The sequence below is a fragment of the Ammospiza nelsoni genome, chromosome 3 (assembly GCF_027579445.1).
Source record: "Ammospiza nelsoni isolate bAmmNel1 chromosome 3, bAmmNel1.pri, whole genome shotgun sequence".
Lineage (NCBI taxonomy): Eukaryota > Metazoa > Chordata > Aves > Passeriformes > Passerellidae > Ammospiza > Ammospiza nelsoni.
This window is the reverse complement of record NC_080635.1, coordinates 99,431,175-99,453,212: the sequence shown is the minus strand read 5'-3', so window position 1 is coordinate 99,453,212 and position 22,038 is coordinate 99,431,175. Positions and strand designations below refer to the sequence as shown.

The following is a 22,038-nucleotide window of genomic DNA, read 5'->3' as shown; positions in this document are numbered from 1 at the left end:
ATTTGTCATATAAAAATAACACTTAGAGTATTAAAATTGACCACATATGAAGAAATTGAACTACTTGAAAGTAATTAATAAAGCATAAGATATATTTTCATAAAATGAGATCATATTATTAAATGCATGTTTTAGAGTTGTTAAACATATAAAGTTCTGATTTGTTGACAAGGAAAAACAATTGTGCTTCTCAAGGAGGAATGAACTCTATGTGTAAGTTTGAAAACAAACTAAAAAATTGCAAATTTTGGGTCATTTTAATGGACTGTGTAAGCTACAGAAGCATTTGGGGTAGATCTGGGTAACTCTAGAAGAAAACCTCTCTTGGAAAGTTAATACAGACATAAATATGTTTGATTGATTATTGTCTTAAGATAGCACAGGCCAATTTGCACATTCTGCATGCTTTTCCCACTTTAAGCTGTTTAAATAAAATAAAACTGGAGGACCACAAGTGTCAATCAAAAGCAGTTTTATCAGATTATGAATCTTCTCTGACAATTTAATTTCCTTGACTCCCCTCAATGGCAATATGTTAGTTGCTGTGCATTTCTTAATCACTCTGCTTTATAAAGACGCAGGATCTGAAAGATCCTACTTATTATCAGAAGCAGCCTAAGTATTACCATAACATTCTTGTTGAGTTAATGAACCTTGTTTATTAGTCAGGCTAATCTGCTTACTTTCTTCAGATACAACCAATTATCTACAGCACACAGTATGGTGAAGAATTCAGCCTTACATTTTTCATGTATCATGTGTATGATGTGAGAACATCATCCATGTTCTCACTGGGCCAGGTATGTATACCATGGGCAAACAGATAAGCTTTTGGAAAAATATGTATCTTTATAATAAAAAGTGCTAGTCTTACATTCACTTTGCATGGAAATTCTATAGATAAAAGATAAAAAAATCTCTATTTCCTTTCAAAACATATATGTTTACTCTGTGTTTACTCTTATACAGCATCTCTTCATTATGAAACCATGTCAAGATCATTAATCAAACTGTCTTCAACCATTGCTAATGCAAAGCCCCACATCTTAGCATTAATGTTTATGAAAGAAAAACTAAAAAGAAATTAATCCTTTCCTTCTAAATTGTACTTTAAGATGACTTATGCTTTTTTATATTCAAATAAATACCGATATTGTTATGCCATAATTTGAAGAAAATAATATTCAGAGAATTTTAATGTATACAACTCCTAACTGTGATTACCCTTTTAATGTATATAACTTCTAATTGTGGTTACCCTTTTAATGTATGTAACTTCTAACTGTGGTTACCCCTGAATTTTTAATAAAAGGTAAAAAACAGTGTGGCTCACTTTCGACATGGCAAAAATGTTGACATATTTCTTGCCCAACTAATTTATTTTAAGATGTATCTAGTAAAACAGAGTTACTATTACTCATAAAATAATAATCTAAAAAAAATTAGAAACAGAACCTCCACTGAAGACAGAGGAAAGATTTTTTATGTTCATTGTTTGTAACATATTTGATATTGAAAGGTCAAATTTGAGAAGATATCATTACGCATTTAAAAAATGGTGCAGATACTGTTTTAGACAACAGAGGCGAAGCAGAAAAGTGCAAAGACAGCAGATACATACCTAATGACTAAAAATGTTATTGGTCTAGTCAGACAGTTATAGATACAAGTTTTTTCATTTAAAAGAACTTAATCATTAGGGAGCATCCAAATTCTTTCTGTTCCCTTGTCTACTGCTATTGAATACATGTGATGTATTAAATATTTTTATTCTACTTTTACTCGTTATTATTTCGTTGCTAAAAAGCCAACAACTACAGTTCCTCTGAGAAGCAAAACTTATTTTTTCCAGAAATCCAGTAGCACACTGGCTGTCAACGAGAGTATGGGGGAAAAATTGTCTTTTTTCACGTAAAGATTAACTCAAGTCAGCTGTGTTATCTTTTGAAGTGACCCTCTTGTTAGAACTGAGCTAGCAGGAAAAGTATCCAGTAACATAGCTTCTTGTGATTTCAGGCAATTTACAGACATTATTTAATCACAGCAATGTATTTGAAATGGTTACATTTGTTTATCTGCACTTTCACCTAGAGAATATGAACAGGGATATTAATTAATTTCGCCAAGGGCACAAATAGAATGTGTATCATATTTAGATGAAAATTCTCCTCTTTTTAGCTCATTGTTAAGTATTCACATCAGCACACAATTTTTCCCTTCTCCAATTGTTTGCTATCATATTAATAATGTAGCTGCAAATTACAGCAAGTCCTAACTCTTTTCAGAAATAACTGATTACTTCTACAGATGACCCCTGGTTCACTATGAGGGTTTTTTGATCATTTGCCTGATGATGATGAAGGACCCCTGCTATATACAGCATTTTTTAGAGTCATAAGAATGAAACTCATTTTCCAGATCTCACACACATTGGGAATTGTTACAAAAATTAATTGGGTAAGGAAACCTTTACAAAGTGACTAGCTTTTCTTTAAAGAAAGAGACATGGACAATTACTAATACAATGCTGCAACAATTTTGTTTCCTGTCGCTGACATGCATTCTGCTGTATGAAAGCGTTCTCCTTTTAGATCTGTGCAAAGAAAGAGGTGCAGCATGCTTCTGTGTAAAATTCCCATGGATAAAAGTTTTGGTGAACACCAACAAGAGTCAAACACAATAGCAAAGTGATGCATTGAAGGTGATAATTTCCATGTCAGAAGAACAAAGGAAATAATGTTTGTGTTAATGTTTTGCTACAGCCTTTATTCAGTGAAACATCTGGCAGGCTTACATTTGTCTCAGTGAAGCAACAAACTTGAAAGCATCACTTTATCTTTGAAGATATAAGTCAGTATTGTCTTCCATTCCCAACTCAGCAGATACTGACCTCAAGGCATTTAAGGATCTTACATTATGAAATACATTAAAGTTCTTTTTTAAAAAGTTGTTCAGTTTGAGAGGGTTCATTGGAGACCTGTGTTTCAGTACTCTGATATTTCCAGGCTTTACTGATCGCCATAAGTTTATCTTCAAAACACCACGATATCATACGTACTTCTTAGTCCATAACCGTATAAAAATTGTTTTCTTGACCTTATTTTCCATAGTAACAATGAGCTTATAAATGCACAAGTAAAGACAAAAACCATTTTTGAATTAATCAGTAATTTATCATCCATATAAAGAATGAACTTACAAGTTTCAAAATCAGTACCCCAGGCTCCTTTGGTCAAATCAGTTTCTAAGGTTAGGAGTTTCAAACCCATCCTTTTCTACGTTTTCTTAGTCAACACAAAATAACATGTAAGATCTCAAATTAAACAATATATATATAAAATTAGCAAAGCAAACTTTTAGTATCCTATATCTTTCTCCCTAACTTTGATTGGTCTTTTTGTGTTGTTCTTAGTTCATTTGCTACTCGGCCTGATGCATCTTGGATGTCCCTTATGTTGTCTAGCATGTCTTCCAACCTTATACAATACCTTGGATACTTCAGGACATTTGAGATACCACAAAGATCAGGCAACCAGATTGAGGTCATGCAAACTTTAGAGCAATGTTCAGTTCCTTTGGGAATTAGTAATTTGGCCAGTGGAATGAGATTTGAAAGATTAGGGGTTTTAGGTTTGCTAAATTTCAACATTTTGCTTCCTAAACCGTACGTTTTATGAAAGAATGTATTGCTGTAAGGTGTCTATACATATATACACTAAATTATTTAAAATCTTCAGTTCTGTCATATTTCTTTCCCAATATGTTCCAAAACTGCAAGTACTTTTTTATCGAAGTAATCTATAATTTATAAGATTTTCTTATGACAAATTAGAAAAAAAATATTTTTATTAGTCTAAAAAACTAGCTCTGTACATTTCAAAATGCAAGCAGAATGTTTGCATTATACAAGATTTTATAGCACTTGAGTAGCAAGGACTATGTCATACTGTGCCAACATAGGAATAATATAAAAAGTATAAATGCTTACCAAAGGGGCAATTGCATTTGAAGCCACTTATGTCCTCTTCACAGGTTCCTCCATTCCAACAGGGTCTGTCTTGACACTCATTGATGCGAACAGAACATGTTTCTCCTGAAAATTTGAATTAAAAATAAAAAAGGACAAATATGCTGACATGTTGAAATCATAGAGATACATTTGCAATGAAAAAAGTCTATGGGATTGTCACAGTCTACATGGCGACCCCGCTGGCCATGATACACCATGTACACAGGACTACTGATAGGCTCACTGTGTGTCATAAACTTTTCTGCTTCATTGGTTACAGGGCAATCCATTTTGACAGGCAAAGTTGGAAGAATTACAATCAGGAAAATAGAAAGCTTTCTTACTGAGGTTATACATAATCCTGATGGTTTTTTTTTCCCAGTATACAAATCTACAACATTCAAGCAATTTTTGTCCAGTCTTGTCAATAATTTTCTTTCATTTTGCTTTCTGACACCTTTGAAAAAGAATTGTGAAGTATCATTGACTATGCAAGTCAGGCCAACACTAATTTACAGACATCTATGTGTCATAGATGAGTTCAGCCTATGTTCTACAGCAAGTGGTCAGTACTGTAGTATTGGACAAAGAAGGAGTAAGATCAAATCACTAAAGAACACTTAATGAGGCAAAATGCAGATAAAAGGAGATTAAATAACTAAGTGCAAATCTAGGAAGTATAGTGAAATGCATATTTGTAATCTACAAAAGGGATGCAGATGTGTAACAGGAAAAGCTATTTCCAGTGTATTGGGTTTGTGTGGTCAGATTTTGGTAGAAGGAGGAGCACAGGGGTGGCTTCTGTGAGAAGGTGCCAGAAGCTTCCTCCATGTCCAAGAAAGCCAATACCAACCACACCCAAGATGGACATGCTGCTGGCTAAGGCTGGCTGGGCCAATCAGAGATGGTGGTAACAGCTCTATGATAAGACATTTAAGAAGAAGGAAAAAAAGTTCTTGCACAGGTGAAACTGCAGCCAGAGAGCAGCTGAGTGAGAATATGTGAGGGAGACAGCTCTGCAGACACCAGGGTGAGCGCAGGAGGGGCATGAGGTGCTCTGGACATGAGAGCTGAGATTCCCCTGCAGCCTGTGGGGCAGCCCATGGTGAGGCAGCTGTGCCCCTGCAGCCTATGGAGGAGATCCCTGCCAGAGCAGGTGGTGCCTGAAAGGAAGCTCTGAACCTGTAGGAGGTCCATGCTGGAACAGGCTCCTGGCAGGGACCTGTAGCCCCTTAGACAGAGGAGGAGCAGGGCTCCTGGTATGACTTGTCACCATGTGGGGGACCACGCTGGAGCAGCTTGTCCTTGAAGGAATGCACACCAGGGAAGAATGACCCATGCTGAAGTAGTTTGTGGAACCTATTTCCCATGCAATGGACTCATGTTGGAAAAAATCATGGAGAACTATTTCCTGTTGGAAGGATCCCATGATGGAGCAGGGAAAGGACTCCTCTTCCTGAGCAGTGGGAGAAACCACAGATGATGAACTGAACATAACCCCCATTCTCTGTCTCCCTGTGCTGTTGGCAGGCAGCAGGTAGAGCTGAGAAGCAGGGATGGGTGGGGGAAGGTGTTTTTAAAGATCTTATTTTACTTCTCATTATCCTGCTCTGATTTTATTAGCAATAAATTAAATCAATAGCTCTAATTCTAGTCTGTTTTGCCTGTGATGGCATTTGGTGAGTGATATCTCCTTGTCTCAACCCATGAACCCTTTGTTACATCTTCCCTCCCCTGTCCAGTTGCAGAGGGGAGTGATAGAGAGGATTTGGTGAGTGCCTGGTGTCCAGCCAGGGTTTATCCGCTACACCCAGCCATAGGAATATGGACGTGAATAATGTTCAGTGATTATAACAAGTCAGCAGTATGGAAAGCATGCTGGGCTTTCTGTGTATCTTACAGCAGAAGACAAAAAGAAACCAAGTGCTGGTATTTCTCTGAATTCTTTCCATGGTGAAAATAATTTGGTCTCTTCTCTGCAGCACACCTGCATGCCCTCTCATATGAATCATATGAACCAGGACTCTTGGCTGTCAACATCTGTATCTACTAGATATAAATGGTCTTCTTCAGAGAAATGAAGCACCAAGATTCTCTTCCACACATAAACTTGTGATAGAAGGGCTCCTACTGGTTTTTTTTTGCTGTCTCTAAATATGCTCTGCATTTTCCGTAAGATTTGAAGATATATGTATGAAAAGGGGGAGAAAAAGCATAGTCCAGGGAGAGTTCTGGTAGCTCAGTATACTAAAAAGCTTTCTGCTAAGAGCAGCTGCTGAACGCTCTCTAACATATGTCATGGCACCAGTGAGCATTGCAGCAAGGACTGGCCAACATATAAATTAATTTCTAAGTTCTTTAATTTTTTAAAGAATTTTCTTTGAAGTGCTGATAAGGTATTGGCACTATATGCAACCTTGCTGATCTAATTCTGGTATTTTGCATTCCTTTTTCTTTCCAGTTCAGGTCCCTGATTATGGTGGGATTATTTATCCCTTTTGAGGGAGATAAATAAAAATGCATTGGCATCTGTTCCTCTGGATAGGCCGGTGGAGAGTAGCACAAATAGCACAAACAGAGTTTCCTGCAGAAGTAAATTGTCTGGCCACAAGCCATGGACAAGCTGAAGCATGTACTAGAAAAAACTCCTTGAAACAGATTCTTTCACCTCCCTTGAATTGTTAAAGGTTAAAGCAAATGCAGTTTCAAGGGAAATAATAGAATGAGAGCATCATGATATACTGATGTCATCTAAGATAACATGCAAGGGGGAATTTAGGAATTCATCTTCTCAGAGTACAAAGGTAATATGTGGGCAGTATTTAAACATATTTCAGAAAGAATCAAAGAATCTGTGAAGCTACTGTGAGGCCATATTTTCTGAGTATTTGAGACATGAAAAAAGGTGGACAGATACAGAGAAGCCTTTTTTGTTTTCAGTTTGCAGCTCCTCTGAACTACGCATTTGAAATGTATGATGAGAACCTTCTTTGAAAGTCAGATAAAAATTGTTAATTGGCTACAAATTACTTTCAGCATCAAAGAATGTTAATATAATTTTTTTTAGTTTATGCTTTTAAGGTTAAAATTAATACAACATATTCCAAACATAATTACTAGTAAAACATAATATTTAATTACCTATTTAATAAATCATAGTTTTAGGTCTGAGATCCTATACATTTTAAAGGCATCATATCACCAATCTGAAGTACAAAGAGAATGTTAAAAATTACCGTGAGCCAACTATATTTCTATTAATGTTATAGAATATTTTATGCGGTTTAAAATTACAGTGTTTTCAAATATATAACAGATAATTACAGGAAAATCTGTCACTTGCAAATTGCATTGCCTGATCTTTAACAGCAACAGTTTCTACTGGCACATCAATGATACATAAGACATTATTCTGCAGGAGCACAAAGGTGTTGAGAAGAACATAAAGAGCTGAGATGGTGAATACTAAAAAATTAGCAAAGATATTTCATCATGCTCAGTGCTACTAATATTACTTACTCTCTTTAAAACAATCATGCTATTTTAGCAAATGGAGGGACTATGAAGTTCTCAGGTAAATATAACTACAGACGAAAGACAACAAAAAAAATTAAGTTTCATAAGTCTAATGGATGAACTCTCATCGAATCTTCCTTATATTCAGAAGTGCAATCCCGTTAGATCACTAGATTGAAAGTTTGAACTTTTCAAAATTTAGATGTCTTTTTTCTGCTTAACTTAAAGAAATGAACTTTGCACTTCATCTGAACTTATCAAACTATTGTTAGAGTTTATAGAATATCCACAAATGGTGGGGTTTTTTGATATCAAAATAGGTTCAATTTCAAACTGTTCTCCAATATAATATTCAGAGATTAGAATAAATATCTGAAATTCATTCAGAAATTAGAATAGAACTGAAATAATTTGAGAGCTTCTTTTCTTTAGGTAATACACAGTATATTTAAAGTATCTCTTACTGAGTGCCACCCACACTATAACATTTCTGTCTGAATCTCAAAACACATGCAAAAAGGTCAAAATGCGAAGTTTCTTTTAAATACTGTCTATACTAACTTTTGTTTTATAGGCAAAATGAAATATAAAGTTTGACAATGTAAAGGCACACAGAATGACCACAGTGAAGGAAAGGATGTGTAAGAATATTTTTTTAAGTAAAACTCCTTACTTGAGATATTAAAGACACAAAATTAATCTTTCTATTCCGAGATCAGATGAAAAGCAAATGATTTAACATTCTCCTTAATGTAATCGTAATGAAGTACTATTAAAAAAAAAAAAAAAAGCAAAACACGAGAGTTTTATAAAATTCAAGAAGTAGCCAAAATACTAATAGTGCATTTGAGGACTGTTTTCACAACACCCCTGCCTTACTGTCCACCATTTTATAAAATGTGTATAATTGCAAAGCATTCCAGTCATGTACCTGATAATGAATTGTGAAATTTTATTGCTTGATAAGCAATATAAGCTATTCTGTTAGATAAGAGATGCATCAAGCTGAGTAATGCTTCTGCTGACTTAGCAGTAAATGCAGTTATGAAAAAGACAGACAGACAGTCCAGGTGAGGCTTTACTGAACTTGTCAGACATTTCTTTTTCTCAACTTTGTTGTTCTACACATTTTCTAATTTTTAAATTTACTTTGGGTAAAATATTGTAGTAGTTAAAATATTGTAGTAGTTAAAAATCCAAAGCAAATCTAACTTTTATTTACCTCATACAGAGTAATCCTTTCTGTGAATGCCTATTACAGATTGAAAATTTATATGATGTAGCAAACCACTCCATTCTCTTAGCTTCCATGAAAGAGTTTTAACTCAGAGAAAGTCTGTGACTCTTCAAATGTAAACTGCCCTGAGCCCAGCTCATCTATGTCCATGGGATTACATTGTACATTTGACAGTCTGCTCCGGCACAATGTACCAGCAATAATGAATCTTCCACAGAAGAAAAAGCCAGCCAGAGCCCCTGAAAAGGTTGTACTACCCAATGCCCTGAGCTGGAAACCCAGCCCAGCCTTGACTGTGGTGGATGTGTGGGAACAGACATGACCTGTGCTTCTGGGATGGTCTAGTCCTATCAAGATAGGACCTGTATGAATGGAAATGGAAGCATGCGTTTCAAATGCAGAACGGATGTGAGAAAAAAATGAACCTGATTGCCTGTCTTTGTCAGCAAAACGAATGATTTCATGCTTTCCAGATGACCCTGCTTCAGGCAATTCCTATAAAGCAGCTATCAGAGCCCTGAGAGCACTAACATACCCAAACTGTCTGCAGCAGACCCACCGAGGTGCTTCCTACAGACCCTCCCCATTGTCAATGACTTCACCTGTGGGTACTTTGGTCTGCCTGAAACTATTCTGTAGATGTTTTAATTTCCAATCCTGCTTTCCTCTCTGTCTCAAGAGTGATCTTGAAAGGTTTTTTTTTATTTATTTTTTTTTGGATGTATTCCTTGTATGTATATTACAGATTTGTCTCTGGTTCTGTCTCCTACTGCTTCTAACTTGCTTTCCTAGCTTTATCCTGGATTTGATCCATTGCTTGCACTGTCTGGGGCTTGTCAGGGACCCTGTTACCAGAAATTGGTTCTGACTTCTCTTTGTAGATGCTGCAGAACTGTGCTTTGCTTAGTGATGGCAACATTGCACTGAGGTTAAACTTGGATTCTAGTTTGTGATTCCTCTCATGGAGCAGCCTTGATCTTGCTGCTCCCTGTAAACAGGTTCAATCTTCATAATGTGTTAGGGTGTCTATCTCCTGTTCTAGACTTGATTTGTATGAGGGATTAAGCCTTAAACTTACTTGTGTCAAAAAGGATTGGCTTTCACATAACTTCAAGTATTTTCCTTCAAGATTTGTTTTACTTGACAGCATGGAGGATATACCATCCACACCTATTACAGAAGGGGGAAACTATTTAAAAACATCCAACGAATGCAAAACCAATTAATAATGTACAGAAAATACAAACACTAAATATTTCCTCAGACTGCAGATATCACATGGACTTCTCCTGTGTATTTGTGGAAGAAAAAAGTAAAAACAAACCCCAGAAATTTAAAGTCATGGAATGATTTCAGAAAGCCCACATGCCATTTTTCTCTTCATGGGCAGAAAGAAGAATGATGAAGAGCATGACATGTAGAATATATGAATGTCAAACTCAAAAAGTCACTGTGAGGCCTTCATTAATAATGAGTTTTAATACTGTTATTTATTAATTACACACAAGTGAAGCAATGACAGACTGTATTTGGGTCTGTCAGAATAAAGAGATTTCCCAAATCTTAACTCTTCAATCAATACTATATAGATGCAAACCCTCGAGAGAAACCGTTGAGGCAACATTGCCTATCTGTTTAGAGTTACTGCCTTCACATTTTTATGGGCATCTAAACAGAAGAGTTTTAATATAGGACATGTTTAGATAAATATGGGATTTTTTCCAAATAATTCCAAGAAGGGCTTCCTTTAAACCAGAAATAAACAGAGTGCCATTTATTTAGGCATACTAGTAATCATGAAAGCCGGAATCATTTGATGCTGAACATTGATGTATCAAGATATAGTTAACACAAAGATATGGGAGAAAGGACGGACTAGGAATTAATCTAAATGTGAACTGGGAGTTTCTCTGAAGCATTATGCTACATTAGAAGGACTGAACCAGAAGATGGCAATATAGACGGTTACCACATGACCAAAAGTTAAAAAAATATTGAAAGGTTATTAATTTAATTTTAAAATCATACGGCAAGCTTCCAAGTTTGACATGTGTGATGTTCTCTTACAGGCAGAGGAGGGTACTTTGCTATTTCACCTGAAAGTGAATTTACTATTTATGAAGAAAAACGGAGTACATCTGGATTTGTTCGAAAGCAAAATTACAGAGAAATAACAAACACACAAAAACAAGATAAGAATAAATGTGGGGTTTTTAGTTGTACACAGAGATACAAATCACTGATTCATAACATGGAGTTATGACTGAACTTAAAATCTGTTTTGTACGGGAAAATATCCCAGGATCATAAACCCTCAGAGATTATGAAAATGTAATTGCCAGGGCGGTGATAACATTTTTATGAGTTTAAACAGCCTTTTATTAATTGTTTGTGGCTTATACTCTGAAAAATCAGAAAATATATTCAGTACATGTGGTAATGACTTACACCCAATGGGTAATGTGACATTTCTTTTCTCTTTAAATTTGCTTCTATGGAAATACCATTATATAATATCTTGTTGCATGATAAAATAAAGATTCTTTTAAAGTGCTTTCCAGCAATACATAATTATATCATTTATATAAGCAGTAACAGTTACAGAATGGTTGAGATTGGAAGTGACCTCTGAAGGTCATTTTGTCCAATCCCCCTGTTCAAGCTCAAACACCCCGAGCCAGTTTCATGGAACCATGTACAGATGGCTTGTGAATATCTCCAAGAATGGAGATTCTATAACCCCCATGATCAATCTGTGGCAGTGCTCAGTCACCTTCACAGAAATAAAGTATTTCCTGATGTTCAGGAATAATGCTAGAGGCATCTGCGTTTCCATTTGTGCTCATTGCCTCTGGTTCTGTCACTGAGCTCTACTGAAAAGAGCCTGGCTCCATCTTCTGTGCATCCTCCCTTCAGGTATTTGTATACATTGATATGATCCCTCTCTGATCCTTTCTTCTTCATTCTGAACAGTTTCAGCTGCCTCAGCCTCTCCTCAAACAAGTTTAAAAGGAGTGGATCCTCCACTGACTCCCGGAAGACACCCCTGGTTACTTCTGGAAAGGTTGACTCCATAACAAACATTTCCTCTGGGCTTGGCCACTCCTCCAGTTTTCAGCTCACCTCTCTCTCTATTCATCCAGCCTATACTTCATCAACTTTTTCATGAGAATCTTGTAGAAGGTCACACAGAAAGCTTTGTTAATGTCAAGGCAGACAATACACACAGCTCACCTCTCATCTCTCTAATTTCATACAGAAATTAGTACAAAAAGAAATCATAGCATCAGGTTATGTAGGATTTATCTAATTCAATGCAGAAATCTACAGCCCACCTCTTCCTAGAAAAGATGGCTAGGACAGACAGATGCCCTATCTCCCTCCAGTTTATAGAAGGGGAGTCTGAACAACTCAGTCAAATATAGCTGATTATGTTCTATACATGCAAAGAGATGGTACTGCTGATCTCATTCCTCCTCGAGCTCACATTTTCCTGTTCTGTACCAAAACATTTGTTCTTTTCAGCCTGTGTATGACTGAAGCCATAACATGTAAGACTGCATAACTGTGAAATTAAAACAATGCAATTAGAATTTTATTTTGGAACTTCATTGATTATTTCCCAACAGAATTAAAGCTAATACTCAGAATTGTGCATTTAATGGAGGGAAGGTCAGCTGGGGAACTGTTAGGAGGGACAGCATAAGAATTTCAATGCTAATTAAGTTAAAGCTCCAGTCAAACATACAATCACAAATGTGTGCATATTTATTTATAATTGTAATTCAACAGTCACATAAGCATTGCTTACATAGAGGGGGACAAACACATCTATAATACAAGGCACTTCAAAAGAACAAAACTTACCTGTGAACCCAGCAGTACAATGACAAGAAAAGCGGCCACTTAAATCCATACAAGTAGCTCCATTTTTGCAAGGTGAACTTGAGCATTCATTAACTTCAACCTCACAGAAGGGTCCTTCATATCCAGGCACACAGTAACAGCTGTAATTATGCAAGTGGTCCTGGCAGAATCCATATTGAGAGCACTGGTTTCCAACGCAGTTGTCTATATCAAGTTCACAAAATGTGCCAGTGTAACCAAGGGGACATATGCACCTGTTATTGAAATGAGAGGAGAGGAGGGGGGAAAATCCAACTAAATAGCTATCCTGGAATATATAGGTCAATTAACACTAATAATGTTAACAGTACTCTGCTTTTAAATTACCCACAAATGAATCACAATTAATTTTTTTCAATCTTCTTTCCTTACCTTTAATTAGTCACTAACTTCATTTCATGTGCACTGGTAGCAATAATTAAATTAAAATCTTAGCTACTTACATTGGAAAAACTAGGAGCAATATTCATATTAAGCTTCAAATGAAAATATTGAAAGATAAAAATCTTATAAATATGAGTATTATGCATTTTAATTGTTTTTTTATGAAAAAATAATTGCTAGCTGCTACAGTATCTCTAGGAATAAACAATATTACAACCTGTTTGGATATAAAATCAGTACAAAATTGCTTATTGTTGGCAACAAAAGTTACAATTTCTGTCCAACCAAAGAAAAATATCTATAAAATAGTATAGATATTTTTCAGTATATTTTATAGAAATTGTTCAGAGTATTTTTTTCCAAAATTTAGACAAACACCTAAACCATGTAAGGCTGGAAATGACTTTTTCATGGTTACCCTTTCTACCTTTTTTTTCTTTTGCTGTATGAATGAAAACAAATGTGGATTATCTCATAGCTGACCCACATCTCATAAAATTAGAAAATCCCTTGTACTTGGCAATATATTCTTTGATTGATTCTCCCTTTATCATGTCCAGAGGTGTCCTCACACATGAGGTAATTTTACCATAGTACATATTCTTGACCCACAGAGATGCTATCCAGAAGATGGAAAGAACTAACAAGTTAAACAAGCCTTGATTATAGTAATTTTTTCTACTGATCCATCTGGCAGAAAGAGTATTTTTTCCTTTATTTTTAACACAAGTGAATGCTCATGTAGCTCTTTGCTTCTGTCCTTGTTTACAGTGCCTGCATTTCTTATGGTAGACATATGGAAACTAAATCAGGAGCTGTGTGCCTTGGAGTACAGCTAATGGACACCAACTGCTGATGGGCTTTTAGTCCATGGACCAAAATAGAGCTTGCTTGAAGTAAGCCCTCCATATCTCATTCAGTGTGGTTGTGAGCCCTTCATCACTACCATTTTTGCTCTACAGATCCATTGCTACTGCAGTAATGACTCCAGTATATATGGCTGTTGTATTCTGTCTTCCAGCCTCAGTCACTTAGTACACGAGAAATCTCTACCTTCTCTTGAGAGCTTCTCACACAAGTTGATTCTGTTTCTCATTTTTAAGGGAATGGAGTACACAAAAATATCATACATATTTTACTGTGCTGATTTTAGATGGTGTAGAGTTAGTCTTCACAAGGGCTAGCACTCATATTCTCTTGGACTTAATATACTGTTTTGGATTTATGCTGGAAACAGAGTTGTTAATATAGAGATGTTTTCGTTATTGCTGAGCAGGGCTGACAGAGAGCCAAGGCCTTTTCTGCTTTTTGCACTGCCAGCCTGGTGAGGGAGTTGGGGCTGCATGGGAGGCTGGGAGGAGACACAGCCTGGACAGGTGACACAAACTGACCTAAGGGACATTCCAGAGCATGGGACATCATGCTCAGTGTACCAAGTGCAGGGAAAGAGGAAAAGTGAGGGACATTTTGACTCATGGCATTTGTCTTCTGAAGTAGCTGTTCTGTGTGATGAGGCCCTGCTCTCCTAGAGATGGCTGAACACCTGCCTGCCTATGGGAAGCAGTGAATTCATTCCTTGTTTTGCTTTGCTTGTGTGAATGGCTTTTGCATTTCCAAATAAACTGTCTTTATCTCAACCCATGAGTTTTCTAACTTTTACCCTTCCAATTCTCTTCTCCATGCCGCTGGTGCAGGAGTGAGTGAGTGACTGCATTGGGCTTGGCTGCAGGTGGTGTTAGACAATTACATTTATAACTAAATATAAATTTTGACTTGCATAAAATTTCATTATGCATAAACATTAAAAGCAGGTGTGCTTTTAGCTACCTTTAGTTGCACATTTTCTGAATCTATCTACAATAATATGGTAAACAACCAGACATATTAATCTTTCTCTTGCAGTTAATCACTTTCTTTACTTTTTTTTACAGTAACAATTAGTGTGTGAACTGTAAAAATGTAACTATTCAATCATTCTTTGAAAATGTGGCTATCATTATTAGCATTGAATGGAAAATTTAACTTAGAGCTCTCCTTAATAAAAATATGAGGATGAAGAATTTTCTGTCCTTTCCTGACTATTACTGGTTGTATAGCTTATCTTCAGAGACCACAGAAAAGCTACACAAAAAAAAATGTGATATAGAATCTTCTTGTTTAGGTTTCACACTTCTGATTCCATACTGCAAGCAATGATGTCATGAATTTTTCAGATGTCAATATATTTTTCAGTGCTTTGGTGTTTGAAGAAATCAAAAACAGCGAAGAATGAAAAGCACTTTGTTTTTTCTAGCAAAATTATACCTAGATGTCTTTTAATTTAGTACAGGTCATCTCCTACAACAGTGTACTTAAGTGCTGTACTATTATTATTATTATTATTATTATTATTATTATTACATATTATTATTACATTTTATTATAATTCAATTTTTTTTTTTAATCTTCAGCAGTACTAAAATACTGAGCATGATATCAGAAGTTTTGAGGCATGGCTTGATTTTGAGTCTTATTCTCTTTGAAGCGTGAATGTTTCTCTATGATAAATAAAAGAAAAAAATTGTATACAGGTATACACAATACCAGAATTTACGTTTGTAAGTATATTTCTAGCTCAGGGAACTTGCATTTTGTCCTTATCAGAGAGATGACCTCAGCAGAGAGGCTCAGTCTCTCCGTGGTCTGTCTGGGAGTCACTCAGTGTGCTGGAGTCAGTGACTCCTCCCTCTCCTGCTCCAGCTTCAGCTCTGGGATGGCCTGTCTGGGGTGTGTGTGAGAGAGATCTCCCAGCAGAGACCAGGAAATGCTAATGACACCTCCCCAGCCTCTTTCTTAAGGGGGCCTAAAATGTCAGCCCTACAGAATGGGGGAACAGTGAAAGCAGAAGCATGGCACCGGAGAACAGCATATGAAAACGTATTGTGTTAGTATTAATGGGAATAACAATACTTTCTTAGCTCCATGTATGTCCTCTTTCATCCACAACAAGATTTGGAGGGTAAGAGATACTGTCCTAGGGTGACATTATGATGCTTGTATCCCCATTCATGTGTTCTGTTTTTGCTGGATATTATGTTCTGTGCCTTCAAGACTGGCTCTGAAGAGCGAAAGTTTTGTTTGGGTTTCTTATCAGCTGCTCCCCCATGGCTGGCAGGACAGAGAGACGGGGCAGTACAATGTGCTGCTTTTGCTTTTTGCTTTTGCTTTTCGCTTTGCTCTCTTGCTGTTGCTTCTGCTTTGCTTCTGCTTGCTCTCACTTCTGCTCATTAGCTAGTTTAGCTAAACAGTCCAAATTTCTTCCTGGATTGTTTCTCCTTTCCTTTTTTGGACCAACTTGAACCTGCTCTGGACTGGCACCTGGAAACACCAAGAATTTTCACCCTGTGGCTGCAGCAGCTGCCCCAGGGCCAGAGGGACTGAGAACAGAGCGACCACCCCCAAAAGATACTTTCTGAATTTGTCATCTTTTTCAGAGCAGTGAAAGAGTGGTGTCATCCAGTATTGTTCATTTTGTGTGCTGGGGGGTGCTGTGCCTGTCAAATAAACAGGTTCTTTCCACTTCTCTCAGAGAATTCTTCCCGAACCGGTCGCGGGGAGGCATCATGTGGGTTTGCTTACTGGAGAGGCCCCCCTTTCGACATTCTCACCCAAATTTGCCCTAAACCAGGACAGATACTGAGAAAGCAAATACCTCAATGCTTTTGCTACAAACATGGATTTTAGTAGTGAGTAGCAAACACAAGTCATTTGAGGATCACTGTGCTCCCACATATATAATGCAGATGATCGTATGCTACTACTCCAGAGCCTGAATATCATTAATGTTGCAAGATAATTTGATATACTTGTGAAATAAATGCTAAGTGGAGATGCTAAGACAGTAATGGAATTTAGTCTAAGAAGGAATTTTTTGCTAAAATGAGGATGATTATGGCACAGATGTAATGTGTTTCTACCAACCTTTTATCACTAAAAGTCTCAAACAGCAGATGTGTGGGCAAATCGGCTGGTGCTGGTATGTCCAGGTAGTGAAGCTGTCAAGCTGTCACCACAGGCTGCCTGCACTAAAGATGTAGTGTGACTTGTGTTATTGAGTAAATAATCATGTACGTTGAATGCATCTTTAAAATGACTGCAAAAAGCCCAAGACCAGACTGAAGATCTGTCTATGGTAACCTGTGCTGAGAGATGACCTTGCTATTTTCTGTATTGATACAAGAGGCATATAGGAGCACTGAAGCCTGGAATTAGCAAAATTTTCCCAGAATCCCTCTACTTTGTTTTCTTAGTATTTCTCATTCATATATATATATGTTCATTAGTATTTTTCCAAGTGTATTAGCTGCAATTACTCAGTATTAATTATCCCTTTTTGCTTTTGAAATGTGAACTGCGCGCACATAAGTGGTTGAAAAGGTTATTTAGTTTCACTTTGACTTTTTATATGCATCTGTATTGTCTAAGAAAACCTGTTGTATAACTTATTGCAGAGGTATTCCCTAAGAAATTGTGACATATATTCACCCATCTTCTGGAATTGTAGAAGTGAGGAAAAGTATTTATCCTCTTTCTCTAGTGGAAGAAGCCTATTGTTGCTGCAGAAAACTGTGTATATCACAGTACTAACTTTATATGGCACTGTCAACTAGGTCCTGCAATCAAATTGTATATATAGTATAGTATGAATAAACTTGTAAAAAGAAAATTAGATACAGAAAAAATATACGAATCAAACAGCTCAATTTACCCAGCTGGAAGAAAATGGAAAAAGTCAAGGATGAAAAAAATAATAGGAGCTTTATATTTTGTGATACTTAGAAATTATCTAAATTATGTTTACTTTTCACAATCTTGCTGGCATCATGCAAAAAAGTGTTTCATATTCCAAAGCATTTTACTCTACAATGTGTCACTTTACTCTTTTGCACTGAGATTAGTTAATTATTTAATTGTGTGCACTGAAATTTGAATACTGAATACCGAAGAATGTGTTAGCAATTCAAGTTTTGCCATACACCAAATTTAATTTCTTAATGAGACATTTTCCTGCATAAAACCTAATGAAATGCTGATGTCAGAGCTATAGGTATTGACTAAAATACATTTTTTAAATATATTAGTTCATCATGACTTTTTAAACAGTGGTAAATACTGCAATATAGCTTCAACATTCTCAGTCCTTCTTGCTGGACTTTTCTGGGGTTGTGATAAATGTAACACTTCATCTGAACACGCTGGACTGAAGAAATGGGAAACAGGACAGGTAATGGAAACTACACAGAGTTTTAAATTGGGTGTTTTCACTCTATTGTTCCTTTCCACTGAATAGACAATAGTAAAGTATCTACTGTTAATGTCTTATTTCAGTTAGGATCTTGGTTGTCCAAAATTGACAAGAAAAATATTTACAAGAGTGAAAAAGAGTAACAACTTTCCCCTTGGATTTCAAAACAGGAGGTTATACTCCTCAAAGATCTCTTTCATTTTAATTATTCATTAAATGCTTCTCATTGAGGCTTATGAAATCAGTTCTCTCTCTTCTCCTATGCAGAACACAAACAATGCAGGTTCTTTAGAAGAGAAAAACTATTATTATTTTCTTTTTAATCTAGAAACATTTTCTATTTACTGAGGTAATGAATCTTATCTGTCGTTTTTTCTCTCATGTATATGTAACCAAAGATCAAGAGATTCTTTTGGCACGTGGATGCAATTGTTCTATTGCATGGTATCTGCCAGATTCATATTGACAGCTGCACCATCAACCCAGTGGCAAGAGCAGCAATTCTTCGAAGTTTTCATTTTAAACACATGCTGATTGACTTACTTCATGGTATCGCAAGCAGCACAGACTCAGCTGGCAGTGCAACAATTAATTTGAATTAATTACAGGTTTTGTGTCACTGTGATTGGGACCACTTTAGTTGTAAGAAAAGGTTCACTAAACCAAAGGAGTAAAACTATTAAGACTTCTTACTGTAATTATGAGGATCTTGGTTTGCAGCCTTGCTGAGAATTACACTGTATAAAAATCTAAAACTCCCCCTCCTTCATTTAGAGCAATTCCACAATCTGAACTCAAAGGAAATGCTTTGCATATAGATAAAAATACCTCTAGGTGACACTACAGTCTGGAACAGTTTTTCAAAATGGGAAGAGAAGAAGAATATGTCATGGTAAAGAGACGAAAATCTAGAAACATTTCCTGCAGTTGACAGCTTATTTCCCATCTGGAGAAATAAAAAAATGATGGCTTGCAAAATGAGATCTTACAGGAGAGGGATGCTCCTGAATCAAAGGTGGGTATTTTCTATGATTTCCTAGTGTGAGCTTTACTATATCAAGCTACCACTGTAAAACTACATTATGACCAAAATTTAATAATTTAAAATTTAAGATTTCTTAACTAGGAGGAAGGTCTAGAGTTTTATAGTAATTTTATGTAAAGAAAATCTAATATATATAAAATTTTGGCATATCTTTATCTTCTGCATTCATTAAGAGAGATTTTGAATGGCTGTAATAGTTATAAAAATGGATCTCTGTAGAGTTCTTAATGACACTTCTACATTTGATTCTCCATATATTCTGCTGACAGTTCTCTTATGTCTTCCTGAAACTACTTTGCATCAAATACAGCTCTTGATAAATAATTTGATAAAAAATGTACTCATTTTAGGACAGAAATGCAATTACAAATCTTTAGAAAAGGTGTGTGCACTTACATTCAGCGTTTTCTCTTGTATTCTTTTGTTTTTAATCATGTATTGGGAAGGAGAAATTGATTTTGTCTCACTTGCTAACAATCATTCTTTTTAGGGCAGGCATAATTTAGATATTTTAAAAAATGCTTCACTGTCATTGAGAAACAACCACGCTCTCTCAACAGAGCAGATACTATAGAGTAAATATGATACACTGTGTCTTGACAAAATAGCCAGTTGTGTTCTTTTGGGGTCAAGTTCTCTGCTAAGAAAACTGACCATTTGAGATTCAGATCTCAATGGTGTATTTTTCTGTTCCTTAGATAAACAGACTGATCTGTCAATATAATTTGTCTTTCAACGACTGAAAAAGGAAGAAATAAGTGCTTTCTGTCAGTAAACTGAATCTGGATTAACAAGTAAAATCAAAAGTTCTTTATTACCAGATGTCTTCAGAACTACTAATTTCTCAGCAAATGCTAGTGGATTTTGTAATGTAAACATAGCTTTGTGCTTCTATCAGAATTATTTTCCTGATAAAGAAAAGAAAGCCACAGATTTAAGTTAAATAAGGTGCAATATATGGTCCAGTAATTTGATACAAGAGTTGACTGCAAAGTGGAAAAAGGAAGGATGTGTACTTTGTGGGGATTCTTTGACAAAATACTCCTTTAACTCTGAGATACTGAGAATCAATAATTTTTCAACATTTGTGTGTCTGTTTGGTGATTTCAGTTAATTTTACAGAAGATACTTTGAAAACAGAACTGAAATTGAAGACATCTTTAATTGCTTCTATTTTTATCTTGTGCACAATTGCAATCTTTTCTAAGTAGAAACATTAAAGCATACTGATTACAGTGCTTCTAAATAGGGCATGGCACAGCATAGAATAATGTCTTTCAAGATACATTTACAGATATTATGGAGAAGTTTTATTTATTCTGGATTTTGTAGAGGAAATATAAATATAAATAAATAAAAGTAAGATAGTTGAATTCTGTTTATTGAAGAAAACCTTTCCCATTTATTTTTTCACCATATTTTATAAAATCTCATTTTAAATAACTACAGCATGTTACAGTTCACTAAGGAGAACACATAATTTATGTTTGTTTTAATAACTGAAATGATAATAAATAAACATTCAAATTTTTGTATAACATTTTGTGACAGATCCCAGGCTCAAAGTGTTTGCCACTTAAAATATTAGATTATTTGTTTATGTGAGATTCTGCATAGCTGGTTTAACTTCTTTGACCAGCAAAGAGGAATATTTGTGATTCCTTCCTACAACACTTCAGAATACACAGTTTTACTGAATGCACATCATTTATGAAAATTTGTATTCCATGACATTTTTGACACGAAAATTATATTAGTGCACTAACAACACCCTTTGTAATTCTTTCTGAAAGTCAAAGTATCTTCATATGGCGTAAAACAATTTATGAAGGCTTGCACAGATAGCAACATATTAGTACCTGTATTTATTAATTCCATCTTCACATGTGGCTCCATGTTGGCACTGGTTTATCTCACAGTCATTAATATTTTCAAGGCATGTGTTTCCAGTCCATCCAAGGGCACAGATACAGTGAGATCTCTGATTTTCTTCATTATAGAAGCAACTACCTCCATTTGCACATACCTGAAGACAAGAATTACAAATATGCTGTGTTGGGTTTGCATGGTCAGGTTGTGGTAGTGGAGGGAGTGCTATTGAGCTGTTTTCTCTGAAAAGCTGCCAGAAGTTGCTCCCATGCCTGACAGATGCCAGCCAGCTCCAGGATGGACACACTGCTGGCCAAGGCCAAGCCCCTCAGTGACAGTGGTAAAGCCTTGGGGTAAAAGATTAAAGAGGAAGGAAAACACTTATTTCACAGACGTGCAGCCAGAGAAGAGCAAGCAGAGAGAGAATACATGAGAGGAACAGCTCTGCAGACACCAAGGTCAGTACAGAAGGAGGGGCAGGAGGTGCTCCAGGTGCCAGAGCTGAGATTCCCCTGCAGGCCCTGGCACAGCCCCTGGTGAGGCAGCTGTGCCCTGCAGCCCATGGAGGCCGTGGGGGTGCAGAGATCCACCTGCAGCCCTGGGAGGAGACCCACACTGGGGCAGGTGGAGGCCCAAAAGAAGGTTGTGACCCTATGGGAGACACATGGTGGAGCAGCCTGTTCTTGAGGGACTGCATCCTGTGGAAAAGACCCACACTGTAACAGATCAGGAAGAACTATAGCCCTTGTGAAGGGCTCACACTGGAAAAGTTTGTGGAGGACTGTCTC

At 36.3% G+C, this 22,038-nt stretch overlaps 1 protein-coding gene across 1 annotated transcript in view; it reads right to left on the bottom strand.

Moving 5' to 3' along the window:
• EYS (eyes shut homolog) overlaps positions 1-22,038 on the bottom strand; it is a 703,265-nt gene that overhangs the window by 594,081 nt on the left and 87,146 nt on the right. The window contains exons 9-11 of the mRNA XM_059467250.1: positions 21,241-21,407; positions 12,630-12,883; positions 3,989-4,093 (exon numbers count right to left, since the gene is read on the bottom strand). Coding sequence (XP_059323233.1) covers positions 3,989-4,093; positions 12,630-12,883; positions 21,241-21,407 — 526 coding nt within the window. The remainder of the gene's footprint in view (positions 1-3,988; positions 4,094-12,629; positions 12,884-21,240; positions 21,408-22,038) is intronic.